We start from the raw sequence: 19,417 nt of genomic DNA on the forward strand, positions 1-19,417 counted from the left end.
ATGTTGCAGATGTAATTTGTACAATTAGAGATGTTGTTAATCAAATGAAAAATGAAGGCGGTATAGTATTAAGTTTGGATTTTAACAAAGCCTTTGATAGAGTGGAGCATAGCTTCCTATTACAGACTATGGAGAGGTTTGGTTTTGGGCCAAAGTTTGTAGCTTGGATCAACCTGTTGTACAGCGGGGCTAAAAGTTGTGTCAAATGTAACGGAGTGGTAACAGATACTTTTCCTGTAGAGAGGTCAGTAAGGCAGGGCTGTCCTTTGTCAGCTCTGTTGTACAGTATTTCTACAGAACCGTTAGCTACTTTAATAAATAGTAATAAAGAGGTAAGGGGTGTCGGAATCCCAGGTGGTGGTATCGTTGTACATCAGTACGCTGATGACACTACTTGCACTGTGAAAGATATAGGAAGCATTGGAAGCATTATGAGAATCATAGATATATATGGTAAGGCATCGGGCGCTAAAGTTAATATAGAGAAGACTGAAATAATGTTTGTTGGGGATATCGATGCAAATAAGTGTGAGATTCCATTCAAGATAGCAAGGGATTTTATTAAAGTGCTGGGAGTAAACATTGGTGTAAAGGAGAAAGAGGCAAAAGATATAACTTGGACTGGGATCCTTAATAAAGTCAAGCTAACGTTAAATTTCTGGAAAAATAGAAAATTAAGGTTAAAAGGTAAAGTAATTGTTGCAAATGCTTTGGTATTATCTAAATTTGTGTATGTTTTGGGAGTCCTGGACATGCCTGAGTGGGTGCTAAATGAATTAAATAAGGTGGTGTCTAATTTTATATGGGATGGTAAAGGTGTTAGAATATCTCAGAAAACATTGATAGCTGACTATGTGGATGGAGGTTTAAAACTTGTAGATTTAGATGTCAAAAGAAAAGCTATTAGGATAAAAACAGTAAAGAAATATTTGTATGACAGTGAAGATTATGGCTGGAAACACTTCTTTAAGGTCTACTTAGAGGAGAGTGGTGGATGTGGAGATAATGGTTTATTGATGGGGCTTAAAAGGAAAATGTTTGAAAAGGTACCAGATTTTTATAAAGAGGTGCTAAATGCATGGGCAGAGTTGTTGCCTAATGTATATTATGAATGTGGTCATATTGACCTGATTATGAATCAACCTATATTTCTGAATGAGAAAATCAAGAACAAAGAACAAGTTTTGTATAATAAAGTATTTAGGAGTGCAGGTCTACGACAAATAAAAGATTATACCTATGAGGTAATTCCAGGGTTTTTACCTGAAGAAGCTATTTTTGATATTATCAAGGAATGGGATGAAGAGGTGGGAAGGGGAACAGTGAATAATATGTATGACAAGATAAAGAATAGCATACCAAGCGCATGGGTGGATTTAATAAATAGTGAGGTTGAAAGAGAAAATCTGTTTGTATTTCCTAATTTGTTCATTGGTAGCAGTGAGAAGAAAGTACATTTATCTACTATACCAGTGAAAATATTGTATAGAATAATGGTAGGAAAATGTTATAGAAGGCCGGCTGCTGAAAAATTTTGGAAAACAGTTTTTCCAGAATTGGATGAAAAAAGATATGGGAAAATTTAAATGTAAAATATAATAGTAAGGAGTGTGAAAATAATGATTTTAAGTTAAGACACAATAGAATATTTACAAAGGTGGTGTTACATCAAATTAATTGTGAAGTAAAAAGGGAATGCGATATATGTGGATGTTTCCCAGAAACGCTTATGCATTTGTTTATAGAATGTGAGGAATTAAAAGATATGTTTTGTAAAGTTAAGGAAATGTTAAGTAAAAACTGGGGGGGTGATTTCTTGAAAAAGTATGTGTGGGAGGAACTTGTGTTATTTGGAGTGTCTGGTAAATGTGATGGCGTTAATGTGTGCTTGTTGAATATTGTTTTGAGTTTTGTGAGGTATGCTATTTTTTGTAGGAGGAATTATGGTTTTTTTGACAGGAAGAGGGTGAAGGTGTGGGGCATTTTCATATCACTGTTTAGTAAACACATGGATATGTTGTTTAATTATGGGATGGAAGATTTTGATGAACATTTTGTTGAGGGGTGTGGGTTGATTGCAAAGGTGGATGGTGGAGGAATCACTTATAATTTTTGAAAGAATTATTTTGAATATTTTCTTTGTTTATTTTATTTGATAGGGGGGTGTTTTTAATCTGCCTATTTTGTGGGTGGAATTTGTTATGTCTTAGTCATGTCTGGGGTTTTTTTTGTATACTAGTTTTTGTTGTATTTTTATTTCTTTGGGTTCTTTGATTTGATAGGGGGTGAATTGTTCACCTGCCTATGTTAGGCTAGTGTCTTCTGTATTGTTCTTTGTAATATTGTACTGTAAATATTGTAAAAAATTGAATTTTTTGATAATTAAAAAAAAAAAAAAAAAAAAACACCCGATCTCGTCTGATCTTGGAAGCTAAGCAGGATTGTGCCTGGTTAGTACTTGGATGGGATACCGCCTGGGAATACCATGTGCTGTAAGCTTTTTGCTCCACTAGAGAGTAGTCTTGTGTCATGGAGCAACTGCCTTTTATTTATCACCCTAATAATATCATGTATTTTTATTGGACTAAATGCAGTTTGTATGTGCTGCCCTGCCCTGCCCTGATCAATTTAAATAATGGACTGTGCGTTTCCCTCAAAATATATGTGTCATGGAGCAACTGCCTTTTATTTATCACCCTAATAATATCATGTATTTTTATTGGACTAAATGCAGTTTGTATGTGCTGCCCTGGTCAAATTAAATAATAGACAAAGCGTTCCCCTCAAAATATAGGCATTACATTCAGCCTTTGTTTTTAGTCGGTTCATTAAGTTGCACGGAAATTCGAATCACTGGTAAATTTTGTTCATTTCTTTATATAGTGTACCAAGTGTTGTTAACTAGCTTACGGCCATACCAGCCTGAATACGTCTGATCTCGGAAGCTAAGCAGGATCGGGCCTGGTTAGTACTTGGATGGGAGACAGACTCGGAATACCATGTGCTGTAAGCTTTTTGTTCCACTAGAGAGTGCTCTTGTGTCATGGAGCAACTGCCTTTTATTTATCACCCTAATAATATCATGTATTTTTATTGGACTAAATGCAGTTTGTATGTAATGCCCTGCCCTGTCCTGATCAATTTAAATAATGGACAGTGCGTTTCACTCAAAAGATATGTGTCATGGAGAAACTGCCTTTTATTTATCACCCTAATAATATAATTTCTTTTATTGGACTAAATGCAGTTTGTATGTGCTGCCCTGCCCTGATCAATTTAAATAATAGACAGTGCGTTTCCCTCAAAATATATGTCTCATGGAGCAACTGCATTTTATTTATCACCCTAATAATATCATGTATTTTCATTGGACTAAATGCAGTTTGTATGTGCTGCCCTGATTAATTTAAATAATAGACAGTGCGTTTCACTCAAAATATAGGCAGTACATTCAGACTTTGTTTTTAGTCGGTTCATTAAGTTGCACGGAAATTCGAATCACTGGTAAATTCTGTTCATGTCTTTATATAGTGTACCAAGAGTTGTTCAGGCGCTTACGGCCATACCAACCTGAATATGCCTGATCTTGTCTGATCTCGGAAGCTAAGCAGTATCGGGCCTGGTTAGTACTTGGATGGGAGACCGCCTGGGAATACCATATGCTGTTAGCTATTTGTTCCACTAGAGAGTGCTCTTGTGTCATGGAGCAACTGCCTATTATTTATCACCCTAATAATTTAATGTATTTTTATTGGACTAAATGCAGTTTGTATGTGCTGCCCTGGTCAAATTAAATAATAGACAAAGCGTTCCCCTCAAAATATAAGCATTACATTCAGCCTTTGTTTTTAGTCGGTTCATTAAGTTGCACGGAAATTCGAATCACTGGTAACTTTTTTTTCATTTCTTTATATAGTATACCAAGAGTTGTTCAATCGCTTACGGCCATACCAGCCTGAATACACCCGATCTCGTCTGATCTCGGAAGCAAAGCAGGATTGGGCCTGGTTAGTACTTGGATGGGAGACCGCCTGGGAATACCATGTGCTGTTAACTATTTTGTTCGACTAGAGAGTGCTCTTGTGTCATGGAGCAACTACCTTTTATAGGAAGTACATTCAGCCTTTGTTTTTAGTCGGTTCATTAAGTTGTACGGAAATTCGAATCGCTGATACATTTTGTTCATGTCTTTATATAGTGTACCAAAAGTTGTTCCTGCGCTTACGGCCATACCATCCTGAATATGCCTGATCTCGTCCGATCTCGGAAGCTAAGCAGGATCGGGTATGGTTAGTACTTGGATGGGAGACCGCCTGGGAATACCAGGTGCTGTAAGCTTTTTGTTCCACTAGAGAGTGCTCTTGTGTCATGGAGCACCTGCCTTTTATTTATCACCCTAATAATATCATGTATTTTATTGGACTAAATGCAGTTTGTATGTGCTGCCCTAACCTGATCAAATTAAATAATAGACAGTGCGTTTCCCCTCAAAATATATGTGTCATGGAGCAACTGCCTTTTATTTATCACCCTAATAATATCATGTATTTTTATTGGACTAAATGCAGTTTGTATATGATGTTCTACCCTTATCAAATTAAATAATAGACAAAGCGTTTCCCTCAAAATATAGGCAGTACATTCAGCCTTTGTTTTTAGTCGGTTCATTAAGTTGCATGGATATACGAATCGCTGATACATTTTGTTCATATCTTTATATAGTGTACCAAGAGTTGTTCCTGCGCTTACGGCCATACCATCCTGAATATGCCTGATCTCGTCCGACCTCGGAAGCTAAGCAGGATCGGGCCTCGTTAGTACCTGGATGTGAGACCGCCTGGGAATACCAGGTGCTGTAAGCTTTAATTCCACTAGAGAGTACTCTTGTGTCATGGAGCAACTGCTTTTATTTATCACCCTAATAATATCATGTAATTTTATTGGACTAAATGCAGTTTGTATGTGCTGCCCTGCCCTGCACTGATCAAATTAAATAATAGTCAGTGCGTTTCCCTCAAAATATATGTGTCATGGAGCAACTGCCTTTTATTTATCACCCTAATAATATCCTGTATTTTTATTGGACTAAATGCAGTTTGTATGCGCTGTCCTAACCTGATAAAATTAAATAATAGACAGTGCATTTCCCTGAAAATATAGGCAGTACATTCAGCCTTTGTTTTAGTCGGTTCATTAAGTTGCACGGAAATTCGAATCACAGGTAAATTTTTGTTCATTTCTTTATATAGTGTACCAAGAGTTGTTCACTCGCTTACGGCCATACCAGCCTGAATACACCCGATCTCGTCTCATCTCGGAAGCTAAGCAGGATTGGGCCTGGTATTCATGTATTTTTATTGGACTAAATGCAGTTTGTATGTGCTGCCCTGCCCTGGTCAAATTTAATAATAGACAAAGCGTTTCTCTCAAAATATATGTGTCATGGAGCAACTGCCTTTTATTTATCACCCTAATAATATCATGTATTTTTATTGGACTAAATGCAGTTTGTATGTGCTGCCCTGCCCTGGTCAAATTAAAATATAGACAAAGCGTTTCCCTCAAAATATAGGAAGTACATTCAGCCTTTGTTTTTAGTCGGTTCATTAAGTTGTACGGAAATTCGAATCACTGATCAATTTTGTTCATGTCTTTATATAGTGTACCAAGAGTTGTTCACTCGCTTACGGCCATACCTGCCTGAATACACCAGATCTCGTCTGATCTTGGAAGCTAAGCAGGATTGGGCCTCTATAGTACTTGGATGGGAGACTGCCTGGGAATACCAGGTGCTGTAAGCTATTTGTTCCACTAGAGAGTAATCTTGTGTCATGGAGCAACTGCCTTTTATTCATCACCTTAATAATATTATATATTTTATTGGACTAAATGCAGTTTCTATGTGCTGCCCTGCCCTGCCCTGATCAAATTAAATAATAGTCAGTGTGTTTCCCTCAAAATACATGTGTCATGGAGCAACTGCCTTTTATTTATCACCATAATAATATCCTTTATTTTTATTGGACTAAATGCAGTTTGTATGTGCTGCCCTGCCCTGGTCAAATTAAATAATAGACAAAGCGTTTCCCTGAAAATATAGGCAGTACATTCAGCCTTTGTTTTTAGTCGGTTCATTAAGTTGCACGGAAATTCAAATCACTGATACATTTTGTTCATGTCTTTATATAGTGTACCAAGAGTTGTTCACTCGCTTAAGGCCATACAAGCCAGGATACACCTGATCTCGTCGGATCTCGGAAGCTAAGCAGTATTGGGGCTGGTTAGTACTTGGATGGGAGACCACCTTGGAATACCAGTTGCTGTAAAAGCACGTAAGAAGCTATGACGTTGTATGATAATCTGTGTTATAAGCTGAGATGTGGATATATGATGTGAATTATGAAGCTATGACATGTAATTAAGGCTCTGAAGCTATGGTGTTTCATAAGGAGCAATGTCATGATATAGGAAGCTATGATGTGGAGGAATTATATTTAAAAAAAAAAATAATACACCTGATCTCGTCTGATGTTGAAAGCTAAGCAGGATTGGGCCTGGTTAGTACTTGGATGGGAGACCGCCTAGGAATACCAGGTGCTGTACGCTTTTTGTTCCACTAGAGAGTACTCTTGTGTCATGGAGCAACTGCCTTTTATTTATCACCCTAATAATATCATGTATTTTATTGGACTAAATGCAGTTTGTATGTGCTGTCCTAACCTGATCAAATTAAATAATAGACAGTGCGTTTCCCTCAAAATATATGTGTCATGGAGCAACTGCCTTTTATTTATCACCCTAATAATATCATGTATTTTTATTGGACTAAATGCAGTTTGTATATGATGTTCTACCCTTATCAAATTAAATAATAGACAAAGCGTTTCCCTCAAAATATAGGCAGTACATTCAGCCTTTGTTTTTAGTCGGTTCATTAAGTTGCATGGATATACGAATCGCTGATACATTTTGTTCATATCTTTATATAGTGTACCAAGAGATGTTCCTGCGCTTACGGCCATACCATCCAGAATATGCCTTATCTCGTCCGACCTCGGAAGCTAAGCAGGATGGGGCCTTGTTAGTGCACTACTATTGACCAGGGCCCATGGGGGCTGCCATGAATAGGGTGCCATTTGGGCTGAAGCGCTGTTACTTTCTCAAGTCTCAACCCGGGCAAGCCAACTGACTGAAGTTGAACATTTAAGGCTGTCGTTATGCCATTGGAGCGCTGAAGAGACCTTTGAATGAGATTAAAATCAGGTTTTGATTTGTGTGGGCTGACGTGTTTTTGGTTTGCTGTGATTGTAGTTATTTCAACCCTGTTTTGTTTTTAAACCTTACGCCACCTGACAAGCCTCCCATCTAGTACTTACCCCACCTGACAAGCCTCCCATCTAGTACTGACCCCACCTGACTAGCCTCCCATCTAGTACTTACCCCACCTGACAAGCCTCCCATCTAGGGGTGTAACGATCCATCTACTACATCGATGTATCGATTTATATTCTTATGATCCAACTACATCGATCTGTGCTCGGCGAGTTGGCCTTTTGGACAACATATATCAATCTAACATCGTTTTAAAATGTAATAAATTGATTGTATCGATACTAGGAAATAACCCATTGGATTTAAGCACGTCAGACTTTATATGGATGTTTTTTCTTAGCACTTTTAATGATAAAGGCTTTAAACATTACTCGATTCAGTCTGCCTACGAGCCAGAAGCCGACGAGCGAGAAATTATCAAGCCACAATTGCGGTCCAGTGTGTGGAAACACTTTGGCTTTTGCAAAGACAGAGATGTTCTAAATAAGTCGCTCGCTGTTTGTAGGATATGTAAAGGTCAAGTAAAGTACAACGGCAACACGACAAATCTCTCCAACCACCTACTAAGGCGCCATGGGATTTCACACAACACCGACCGTCCAGGCACCTCTTGCAGCGTTCCCGCTGCTACAGCAGCGAAAGGTAAAGTCAACTCTGCAGAAGCCTCAGGTCTCGCCTGCATGTTTAGTCAGAGACTAGGCCAAAACTCAGCTCGGGCGAAAAACATCACGGCAACAATTGCCAAGTTTATCTGCAAAGACATGCGACCCTACAGTGTGGTTGAAAATCCGGGATTCCGTGAAATGATTCAAACATTGGAGCCAAGGTACACAATACCAAGCCGACCACACATCTCAGAAAAGGTTATTCCTGCATTGTACGAAAGTACTAAGAATGATGTGAAACTGTCGCTTTCTCAAGCTGAATGAGTAGCGATAACGACAGATGGCTGGACGTCATGCTCAAATCAAGGGTATGTGACAATTACCTCTCATCACATTGATCCGGAGTGGAAAATGAAGACCTTTGTTCTGCTAACCAGAGTTTTAAATGAAATATTGGCGCGTTACTGCGTGAAGCCTGCATGGAGTGGAAAATCTACGACAAGAATCCTGCCATCGTCACAGATAACGCCAGGAATATGATTGTGGCCGGTGCAGAAGCCCAGTTCAGTCCACACATTACCTGCTTCGCACATACACTCAACCTTGCCTCGCAGAAGGGTTTGGGGGTGGACCGTGCTTCCAGGTTGTTGGGGAAAGTGCGAAAAATTGTTGGATATTTTCACCGCAGCCCGATTGCATGTCACGCCCTACAGGGAAAAACAAACTCTGATGGATTTACCAAAACATAAACTGATCCAAGACATAATCACCAGATGGAACAGTTCATTCGAAATGCTTGAACGTTTTTTGGAACAACAGCCAGCTATAATGGCAACTCTGATGTCCAAGGATCTACGAAAGGGGGTCACAGATGTAGGCACGCTGAGTGAGAGTGATATTGCCAACATGGATGACATTGTTCAGTTGATGGGTCCTGTCAAAATGGCAACCACTGTGATGTGTGAAGAAGACCAGCCAACTCTCTCTGTAATTGCTCCTCTTCAAGCAAAACTGCTGAAACACCTACAGCCATGCGAAGACGACTCAACCCTGGTTGCAGAGATTAAGAGGGTGATGGCCAGTGACCTCTCCACACGCTACAGAGGCACCCAAGATGCTCTCAACATAGGTAATTAATTTGGAGTCTTAATTAAAATCAACTTGGTTAATATTTTAGGTTATTAGACTGTATTAATTTGTAAAATGGCACACCTTTGCGTTTTCAAGTTTGAATTTGAGTTGTTTTTTCATATGGAAAAGTAAACAAGATATTGTCAATTCTTAGTTCATGGTGGCTTTACATCATCACTGTGCCACATTTCTTTTAAACATACTAAAGTTTAATCTTCTGATTATTTTGTGTATGAGGAGGTGGTCATCACTTGCAATTTCAGGTCAACTTAATTTAATAATGCAATGAATGCAATATTCTTGTTCTTTAAACAGCATCAGCGTTGGACCCGCGATTTAAAGAACTGCCCTACCTGGAAAAAGAGGACAGAGAACAGGTCTACACAAAACTGGTTTTTGAGGCAGAAGTGTCCCACCAGGTAACTCTTCTCTCCTCTTTCCTCTGCTCTTTTCTCTTCTCCCCTTTCATTTGTCCTCTCTCAAATCTCATCTGTTCTTTATCTTCCTCTAAATTTATGTGTGCAGTATTACAGAACAGAAATCTGAACAGTTCACACATTCTTACATCAATAGATGCAAGCAATGGGAAATCAGGAGGAAGACGAGGGAAGCTCAAGCACAAAGCTGTCAGGATTCAATGAAGAGACCACAGGTGTGTTTCATGTGATACCAATAAAAGATTGTTGTTGTTTTGTATTAATGAGAAACATGACTATATTTTGAAATATATTTCTTATATTGTAGCTCCAAATGAGTCACCTCCTTGTAAGAAGAAAGCCTTAGATGCGCTGTTTGGCGATTCCTTCACCCAAAGAGAAAGAAAATCCACAAGCGAGACAGCCAGAGCAGAGGTGTTAAGGTACCGAGCAAAAGATGCGTTGCCTTTGACTGAAAATGCCATGAAGTGGTGGAGATCTCAGGAGAAAGAGCTACCTGTACTTTCCACCCTTGCTAAACGGTACCTGTGCATTCCAGGCACCAGTGTGCCAGCAGAACGAGTTTTTAGTACTGCTGGCGACATAGTGAACGCACAGAGAAGGGTTCTGCGGCCAGATCATGTTGATCAGTTGATATTTTTGGAAAAAAATCTGTAGTCATTGAAGAGTAGCCTAGTAGGTTACACTTGATCTTTTGTTGAATATTGTTTGTTTATTAAAATGAGAGTAGTAGCAGGTTCATCCACTGCTCATTCAACCTGAAGAAATGTTGGTTGCACTTTATTTTTGATATTAATACTGTATTTGTATTGTAATGTTGAAAAACAAAAGCAGAAGTAGCAGGTAAACCTACTGTTAATTCAACCTGAAGAGATGTTGGTTGCACTTTATTTTTGATATTAATATTGAATATTTTCATGTTGAAAAACAAAAGCAGAAGTAGCAGGTAAACCTACTCTTTATTCAACCTGAAGAGATGTTGGTTGCACTTTATTTTTGATATTAATATTGAATATTTTAATGTTGAAAAACAAAAGCAGAAGTAGCAGGTAAACCTACTGTTGAAATGTTGGTTGCACTTACTGTACTTTTATTGAAAATGTATTGAATATTGAAAATGAGATCAGACAATTTTAACTTCCTGTGAATTCAACCTAAAGTGTTGTTTGCACTTTATTCAAATAAAATGTGAATGCATTTGCCATTCATTGTTGTTTACTTGTTTATTTATATTCATAATTAATTGATACCTGATTCCATTACAAGAAACAGGAATCTAGGAAACTTCACCTGCACTGTCCAGTATCCAGGTATTTATTTCAGTCACACTGGTTGAATTTTTGGCTAAAAGGTTACTGAATCGATTTCAAGTCACTGAATCGTTTCGGATCGTATCGTTCTAAATGAACCAATATCGTCCTTGAATCGTATCGACAACCACGAATCGTGATACAAATCGAATCGTTGTTAAAACGAATCGTTACACCCCTACTCCCATCTAATACTTACCCCACCTGACAAGCATCCCATCTAGTACTTCTAGCCTTCTTTGCTTTTCCCCTCCACTGTGATCTTAGTCTTGGCTGTCATGGCTTTCCCCTCCACAGTGATCTTAGTCTTGGCTGTCATGGCTTTCCCCTCCACAGTGATCTTAGTCTTGGCTTTCCCCTCCACAGTGATCTTAGTCTTGGCTTTCCCCTCCACAGTGATCTTAGTCATGGCTTTCCCCTCCACAGTGATCTTAGTCTTGGCTTCCCCTCCACAGTGATCTTAGTCTTGGCTGTCATGGCTTTCCCCTCCACAGTGATCTTAGTCTTGGCTTTCCCCTCCACAGTGATCTTAGTCATGGCTTTCCCCTCCACAGTGATCTTAGTCTTGGCTTTCCCCTCCACAGTGATCTTAGTCTTGGCTGTCATGGCTTTCCCCTCCACAGTGATCTTAGTCATGGCTTTCCCCTCCACAGTGATCTTAGTCATGGCTTTCCCCTCCACAGTGATCTTAGTCATGGCTTTCCCCTCCACAGTGATCTTAGTCTTGGCTGTCATGGCTTTCCCCTCCACAGTGATCTTAGTCTTGGCTTTCCCCTCCACAGTGATCTTAGTCATGGCTTTCCCCTCCACAGTGATCTTAGTCTTGGCTGTCATGGCTTTCCCCTCCACAGTGATCTTAGTCTTGGCTTTCCCCTCCACAGTGATCTTAGTCATGGCTTTCCCCTCCACAGTGATCTTAGTCATGGCTTTCCCCTCCACAGTGATCTTAGTCTTGGCTGTCATGGCTTTCCCCTCCACAGTGATCTTAGTCTTGGCTTTCCCCTCCACAGTGATCTTAGTCATGGCTTTCCCCTCCACAGTGATCTTAGTCTTGGCTTTCCCCTCCACTGTGATCTTAGTCTTGGCTGTCATGGCTTTCCCCTCCACAGTGATCTTAGTCTTGGCTTTCCCCTCCACAGTGATCTTAGTCTTGGCTTTCCCCTCCACAGTGATCTTAGTCATGGCTTTCCCCTCCACTGTGATCTTAGTCTTGGCTGTGAGAGGAGCATTAATGTGTCATGTTCTACTAGTGCTGAGGAATACCAGGATTTGTTTTCCCTCTAAGATAAATATTTGATACCTCATATTAAAGATATGTATTTATGGCAACGTCATCAATACACTTGATGTCCGACAAACAACAGTTTTACAACAAGAGCTCAAACAGACCGGTCCTTCTGTAAAACAAATCGATATTCCTTTGTCCAAGAGGACATCTGCCTTATTTTTCTTTGCTGATGACATTTCGCGCCCTGAACTTATAACAAAAGGCTTGCTAGCTGATGTTCAGTGCTGCCTTGGTTTTGAATTTGGTGGGAGAGCCGAGGCTGGTCGTCTTGCGCTGAACAAATATTATGAAACTCCTGTAAAATCATGAAAGCCCATTGGCTAATCAGGATTGACATACTTTGGGAACAACAACATTGCAGTGAACAGCAATGCAATTTCAAAACCAATGTATGCAATTTCAATTATTTTCTCCAGTTTATAAACACAAATAAACTGGAGAAAATAAGTGAGATAATTACAGCTCTGGTGGACATTCCTGCAGTCAGCATGCCAATTGCACGCTCCCTCAAAACTTGAGAAATCTGTGTCATTGTGTTGTGTGACAAAACTGCACATTTTAGAGTGGCCTTTTATTGTCCCCAGCACAAGGTGCACCTGTGTAATGATCACGCTGTTTAATCAGCTTCTTGATATGCCACACCTGTCAGGTGGATGGATTATCTTGGCAAAGGAGAAATGCTCGCTAACAGGGATGTAACCACATTTGTGAACAAAATTCTAGAGAAATAAGCTTTTTGTGCGAATGGAACATTTCTGGGATCTTTTATTTAAGCGCATGAAACATGGGATCAACACTTTCCATGTAGTTCAGTATAGATCATTCTAAGAAACAGCAACAGCCTAGTGCGTTTCTGTTGAGAGAGAGGTGGGAAATGCAGTCAGTGTGTTACACTGGACCATAATAAGATCTGGGCCGGAGTTTCACATTCCACATGCGGAGCCCATTAGGAGTGAGGCAGGGCACACTGTTTCTATTTGATTCCCCTTCACACCAGACAGAGGGAGCAGAGGCTTCTCTCACATGATGGTCTTCCTTTTAGACAAATCCCCCAACAAAGCATCCAATATTGTTTCATTGTAAAATGTCTTTCCCCGCAGAAGGGAAAGGTGTGTGGGGGATACAGATCCATCTGTCCTACCAATAAGAGTTTCACCATAAATACATTGTAGAGGAGGTAAAGGTATGGACATATCTTTAATAATGTCCTCCGACACATTGAGTAAATGTGCATCTACATAAGCTGGATACATTCAGATTTCTAAATTGATATTTACATTCAGATTTTGACTGGATAACAGAGCTAGTCAAACTGACACTGTGGTTTTCTAATAGCTCAACTAGTATAATCCCTCTGTGCTAGCCTTATTGGTCAATCAACCTCAGCAAAGTGGCAAACATAGATGAAATCTACTCAAGCTGCAAGAGGCCTAATGTGAAGTAGCCACTGAAGTGGAATGATGCCTATACAGGTTATAAGTGTTCTCTCTTGCTGTCTAGCTAGTTAGAGTGGACGCTGGTGGCCATCTCCCCGTGCTTGTTCTTGGCTCTGCAGATGTATCTTCCAAAGTCGATGGTCTCAAGGTCATCGACGGCCATGACGCTCTGGAAGACGCGGGTGGTGTGTCTCACAAGCTGAAGAGACGAAACACCAAGGTCAAGCATCACTGAGAAATGGTGACATCCAGTTTACCTGGCCAGGATAAGTCCATGTGAAGCTGACGTCCATCTCTGGCTCTCCCAGGACAGTACAGGTGATGTTGATGTTGTCTCCTCGATACACAACTAATCTTCTCCTTTCCCCCTTCTGATAACCAGGTGGCGAATCGCATCTCTGCATGTCTGGCAGACATATCAGTATGGATGACGGATCACCACCTCAAGCTGAACCCTGGCAAGACGGAGCTGCTCTTCCTCCCGGGGAAGGACTGCCCGTTCCATGATCTCGCCATCACGGTTGACAACTCCGCTGTGTCCTCCTCCCAGAGTGCGAAGAGCCTAGGCGTGACCCTGGACAACACCCTGTCGTTCTCCGCCAACATCAAGGCGGTGACCCGCTCCTGCAGGTTCATGCTCTACAACATTCGGAGAGTACGACCCTGCCTTACACAGGAAGCGGCACAGGTCCTAATCCAGGCACTTGTCATCTCCCGTCTGGACTACTGCAACTCGCTGTTGGCTGGCCTCCCTGCCTGTGCCATTAAACCCCTACAACTCATCCAGAATGCCGCAGCCCGTCTGGTGTTCAACCTTCCCAAGTTCTCTCACGTCACCCCCCTCCTCCGCACACTCCACTGGCTTCCAGTTGAAGCTCGCATCCGCTACAAGACCATGGTGCTTGCCTATGGAGCAGTGAGGGGAACGGCACCTCCGTACCTTCGGGCTCTGATCAGTCCCTACACCCAAACGAGGGCATTGCGTTCATCCACCTCTGGCCTGCTGGCTCCCCTTCCTCTGCGGAAGCATAGTTCCCGCTCAGCCCAGTCAAAACTGTTCGCTGCTCTGGCACCCCAATGGTGGAACAAGCTCCCTCACGACGCCAGGACAGCGGAGTCACTCACCACCTTCCGGAGGCATTTGAAACCCCACCTCTTTAAGGAATACCTGGGATAGGATAAAGTAATCCTTCTACCCCCCCCCCCAAAATTGTAAAGTGGTTATCCCACTGGCTATAGGGTGAACGCACCAATTGGTGAGTCGCTCTGGATAAGAGCGTCTGCTAAATGACGTAAATGTGCCCTTGAGCAAGGCACTTAACCCTAATTGCTCCTGTAAGTCGCTCTGGATAAGAGCGTCTGCTAAATGACTAAAATGTAAATGTAAAATGTAAAACATCAGCTTTCCAGTACTGAACTGTTAATAGATCTTAAACTTGGCCATCTTTTAAATTAATATTAGATTGACCCACAGGACACAGTTTTGTCCTAGCCCAGCACTAATGGTTAGTGAGATGAGTTATTAGTGGCCTCAGGTGGATTCTAGGGTCAATTTAAGGTCAATTGACTGATCAGGAACACCTGGTGTCCTGAAGGTTATAAATCAGCGTTCAGGTGATGTGGAGGCAGGGGGAAAAGGCACACTGATGAAACCATGGCACCAAGAAGGATAAGAAAAATCAGCAATCAGGCAGAAGGACACACAGATGGTCAAATTAGCAAAGAGATGCGCCAAAAGCGAGGGGCGCTTTTTATTCAACAGTTCGAGAAAGAAGGTTTTTAATTTGAAGAAGGCCTAACCCTACCGTCCGTTTTCCATGTTCTTCAAATGAACTGAATTCACTATGTTCTCCCTTTACAGCACAGGACCGTATAAACGAGATGGAGGCAAAATTGGAGCAGACTCTTGCAACAGTAGATCAGGTTTTCAAAGTGGAATTGATGAAAATGCCACCTGCGCTTCAAAAAACCCTGATAATGGATTTAATAAATGGTGCGATTTTCAATTGTATTTTAATAATTTTTTGGAATACATGTATGTTTTTAAGTAAGGGTTGTTTCCACCCTTACTTTCCTAGCAGATGACATTTCGGCAGGTGAAGTCACAATCGCCATAAAGGTAGGATGGAACATTGATTATCCGACTGGCTATAAATGGCTTAGTACTGCCTCCTTGTGGCTTACTGTAGAAATGTCAACATCCAACATATTTTACAGACCGAGTCACCCGAGATTCACCAGCCTCTCACTAGGAAGCTCAGTAAAAAAAGGTAATGGTTTATTTCCTCAATTAATTTAAATGCATATAAACTTGTCATTAACGATACATTTCTTACTTCTGTAGTCAAAGTAAGTGAAGGTGCATCGGCTCATAAACGGAAGACTACAACAGAACCATCAAAGGTAGCTCGCAATTCAAAGAGCTTTATTGGCATGGGAAACGTATGTTTACATTGCCAAAGCACGTGAAATAGATAATAAACAGTGTTATAAAGATGTGCAAATGGATAAAGTACAAAAGGGAAAATAAACAGGGGTTGTATTTACAATTGTTTGTTCTTCACTAGTTGCCCTTTTCTTGTGGCAACAGGTCCCAAATCTTGCTGCTGTGATGACACACTGGTATTTCGCCTAATATATGGGAGTTTATCCAAATTTGATTTGTTTTCGAGTTCTTTGTAGGTCTGTAATCTGAGGGAAATGTCTCTCTGGTCATACATTTGGCAGGTTAGGAAGTGCAGGTCAGTTTCCACCTCGTTCTGTGGGCAGTGTGCACAGGCAGACCTGGCTCTCAAGAGAAGACCGGCTATGGCTGCATCTCAATAGCAAGACTATGTTCACTGAGTCTACACATAGTCAAAGCTTTCCTTAATTTTGGTTGTCAGTGGTCAGGTATTCTGCCACTACTCTCTGTTTAGGTCCAAATAGCAGTCCAGTTTGCTGTGTTTTTTTGGTAAAGTCATGCCAATGTGTTAAGTAATTATCATTTTGTTTTCTCACGATTTGGTTGGGTCTAATTGTGTAGCTGTCCTGGGGCTCTGGTCTCTGTGAATCGCTTCCTTTAAGGTAGTTGTAGAATTTTAACGGCTCTTTTCTGTATTTTGATAATTAGCGGGTATCTGCCTAATTCTGCTCTGCATGCATTATTTGGTGTTTTACGTTCTACACCCATGTTTATGCAGAATTCTGCATGCAGTCTCAATTTGGTGTTTGTCCCATTCTGTGAATTCTTGGTTGGTGAGCAGACCCCACAACCATAAAGGGCTGATGTTTAGGCAGCGGTAGGTATAGTTTAGCTCCCACTTTATTTGCATGGCATTAGACCAATGTGTGTTTGGGAACAGACTGGCCATTTCCACATAGAAAATGTACTAAATTGTATTTTTTCTTTTTCTAAAGGGTTCCAAGAAAGCCAGATTACTTGCCAATAGCTCAAGCACTGGAAGCCTACGGTAACTCTCCCTATATATTCATCAGTCCTGGTGAGCAACCGGGTGCTACTCATTTTATTCCAGTCCACCACTCAAACACCTGATTGAACTAATTCAGTAGTGTTAGTTGAAACGCCCTCTTCTGGTTGATTCTGCTCATTTGTTCTTGCAGGTGTGCCACATCCACAAATACAAAAATAACCAAAACTCGTCTTGCCAAAATCAGTGATCAGTCGCCACTGACTGGAACGAAACACGGGTTTGTCTTCACTTATCACAATCCCAGTGCAGTGTAACTGCAGTTCTGCAATTACTGGGTCCAAAATACCAGTTGAGTCGACTGCAGTTACTGCACCTTTACTGCAGTTTCAAAACTGCAATCTTTTAAGGGATATCAGAGTTGATCAAATTAATTCTGTCCTAAATTCTGTTTCTAGATCTGTTTTGCGGTCAGCCAGTGATGACCACCTGTATTGCTCCCTGTCTGGATTGTCTCCACATGTAACAATCTCTACAGCCCATGGAGAGGTAACTTTTCATATTGAGGTTGTTGGGGTTCAAGCAGTCTAAACTAGTCATATATTTTCTCCAAAGACATTGTGCCTCTCGGATGATACTGTTGAAGATGCCGACATTGGGTTACTGGATGACATGGCTATTTTCCAGATGCAGAAGTTGATGGTAAAATGTAATCTGTTGTGAATTTCTCATTTAAAATGGACAATATATCCCCTACAATTAATTGACTAATCTTTCTCATTTAGAAACTGATGGACTACCTTTACAACAAAGTCAAAGCGAATCAGCAATGATACCAAGACATCTAACGTTGATCCACTAATGCCACCTATGCATGTTTTACGTTCAAATTAAAAGTTGTGATTCAATAAATTGTATTTGTATATTAATGTTTACTGGCTGGTGAGCACTATTTAGCCACATGAAGTTGGTTGTTGTGAGCATCCTATTGACTGTTTTGTATCAATGATAGTAAGACTTGATAGTTGGCTATATGAACAAATAATAATATAATGGTCTTCCATTTTAGTCATTTAGCAGACGTTCTTATCCAGAGCAACTTACAGTTAATGAGTGCATACATTTTTTAAATATATATTTTTCATACTGGCCCCCCGTGGGAATCGAACCCACAACCCTGGCGTTGCAAACGCCATGCTCTACCAACTGAGCTACATCCCTGCCGGCCATTCCTTCCCATACCCTGGACGATGCTGGGCCAATTGTGCGCCGCTCCATGGGTCTCCCAGTCGCGGCCGGCTACGACAGAGCCTGGATTCGAACCAGGATCTCTAGCACTGCATTGCAGTGCCTTAGACCACTGCGCCACTCGGGAGACCGTCTTGCTAACAGTGCTTGACTTGGGCAAGAGCTCACCAGGGCTGAGTACCAGCAACTAAAATGTTCTACAGCTTGCGCTCCTGTTCCTCTTATAGAAGATTAACTCTAAGGCATTGTGGCGCTCCTGCACATATACCATCGAAGTCGGGTTTATTTAAGCAGTACTCAACTTATTGTGCCTGAATTTCTCACTTTTTGAAAACGCCATGCTCTACCAACTGAGCTACAGAGGGCCTATATACAACTCATGTATACACTGAACAAAAATAAACATGCAACAATTAAAGAGTTCACATAAAGGAAATCTGTCAATTGAAATAAATTCAATAAACCCTAATCTATGGATTTCACATGACTGGGAATATGTTGGTCAGATACCTTCAAGAAACATTTATGTATAGGGGCGTAGCTCAGGAAATAGAAGTTACAAATGTAACTATGGTTCTACGAATACCTTGTAAACCAGGGTTCTTCAATTCCGGTCCTGGAGGGCCGAAACACCTCTGTTTTTCATCCTCTCCTTCTAATCAGGGGCTAATTCAGACCTGGGACACCAGGTGAGTGCAATTAACTACCAGGTAGAAATAAAAAACAGAAGTGTTTCGGCCCTCCAGGACCGGAATTGAAGAACCCTGTTGTAAACCATCCGTATGATTGAAAGTATGGATTATGACCTCTCCAGAGCGCGAGGATGAGTAAAGTCACGCCGGTGACGTGACATGGGAGGACGTGCCCACACGGTTCATGTACGGTTTTATGTCAGACCACGCACTGTCTCAGAGAATCTTCTCACCCAAAAGATTCAGAGTGACAGGAAAGTACTGATGGCCTTCCAGGTATTCGTAGAACCATACTTTTTTTTAGGGGTTAGATCAGCATTAATATTGCAGATAGATTGTAACTTCCATCAATGTAATTATCTGCATCACTTCCAATCCCCCATATGGTTTGTTTTCGCATATAAACTCAGCAAAAAAACAAACATCCTCTCACTGTCAACTGCGTTTATTTTCAGCAAACTTAATGTGTAAATATTTGTACGAGCATAAGATTCAACAACTGAGACATAAACTGAACAAGTTCCACAG

At 40.9% G+C, this 19,417-nt stretch overlaps 1 protein-coding gene, 1 long non-coding RNA gene, 3 other non-coding genes and 3 pseudogenes across 8 annotated transcripts; all 8 read left to right on the plus strand.

The window, feature by feature from the left end:
- The first annotated feature begins 3,552 nt into the window (after positions 1 to 3,552).
- LOC121558881 lies at positions 3,553 to 3,671 on the plus strand (annotated as a pseudogene).
- A 266-nt stretch (positions 3,672 to 3,937) lies between these two features.
- LOC121559190 lies at positions 3,938 to 4,056 on the plus strand. Its single transcript, XR_005998711.1, has one exon. It is a non-coding gene; the product is annotated as a 5S ribosomal RNA (ribosomal RNA).
- A 163-nt stretch (positions 4,057 to 4,219) lies between these two features.
- LOC121558878 lies at positions 4,220 to 4,338 on the plus strand. Its single transcript, XR_006659963.1, has one exon. It is a non-coding gene; the product is annotated as a 5S ribosomal RNA (ribosomal RNA).
- Positions 4,339 to 4,743: 405 nt separating this feature from the next.
- On the plus strand, positions 4,744 to 4,862 carry LOC121559175. The gene has a single exon (XR_005998705.2). It is a non-coding gene; the product is annotated as a 5S ribosomal RNA (ribosomal RNA).
- Positions 4,863 to 5,682: 820 nt separating this feature from the next.
- LOC121562799 lies at positions 5,683 to 5,801 on the plus strand (annotated as a pseudogene).
- A 409-nt stretch (positions 5,802 to 6,210) lies between these two features.
- On the plus strand, positions 6,211 to 6,329 carry LOC121562804 (annotated as a pseudogene).
- A 2,062-nt stretch (positions 6,330 to 8,391) lies between these two features.
- Positions 8,392 to 10,260, plus strand: LOC121559165 (E3 SUMO-protein ligase ZBED1-like). Of its 2 annotated transcripts, XM_045219107.1 has the most exons (4): positions 8,392 to 9,066; positions 9,384 to 9,487; positions 9,642 to 9,720; positions 9,813 to 10,260. In XM_045219107.1, exons 1-4 carry the CDS (start codon positions 8,667 to 8,669, stop codon positions 10,160 to 10,162), a joined length of 933 nt encoding a protein of 310 aa, XP_045075042.1. In that variant the 5' UTR covers positions 8,392 to 8,666; the 3' UTR covers positions 10,163 to 10,260. The 2 variants fall into 2 exon arrangements, with proteins under 2 accessions (XP_045075042.1, XP_045075043.1); XM_045219108.1 differs by lacking the exon at positions 9,642 to 9,720.
- Positions 10,261 to 15,152: 4,892 nt separating this feature from the next.
- On the plus strand, positions 15,153 to 17,874 carry LOC121558874. 3 transcript variants are annotated; one of them, XR_006659959.1, is made up of 10 exons: positions 15,153 to 15,314; positions 15,401 to 15,532; positions 15,621 to 15,658; positions 15,757 to 15,809; positions 15,884 to 15,942; positions 16,939 to 16,991; positions 17,143 to 17,229; positions 17,408 to 17,498; positions 17,565 to 17,651; positions 17,735 to 17,874. It is a non-coding gene; the product is annotated as an uncharacterized LOC121558874 (long non-coding RNA). The 3 variants fall into 3 exon arrangements; XR_006659960.1 differs by having other exon boundaries at positions 15,636 to 15,658; XR_006659961.1 differs by lacking the exon at positions 17,143 to 17,229.
- The last annotated feature ends 1,543 nt before the right edge of the window (positions 17,875 to 19,417 follow it).

The sequence above is a fragment of the Coregonus clupeaformis genome, unplaced genomic scaffold (genome assembly GCF_020615455.1).
Source record: "Coregonus clupeaformis isolate EN_2021a unplaced genomic scaffold, ASM2061545v1 scaf2066, whole genome shotgun sequence".
NCBI classification, from domain to species: domain Eukaryota; kingdom Metazoa; phylum Chordata; class Actinopteri; order Salmoniformes; family Salmonidae; genus Coregonus; species Coregonus clupeaformis.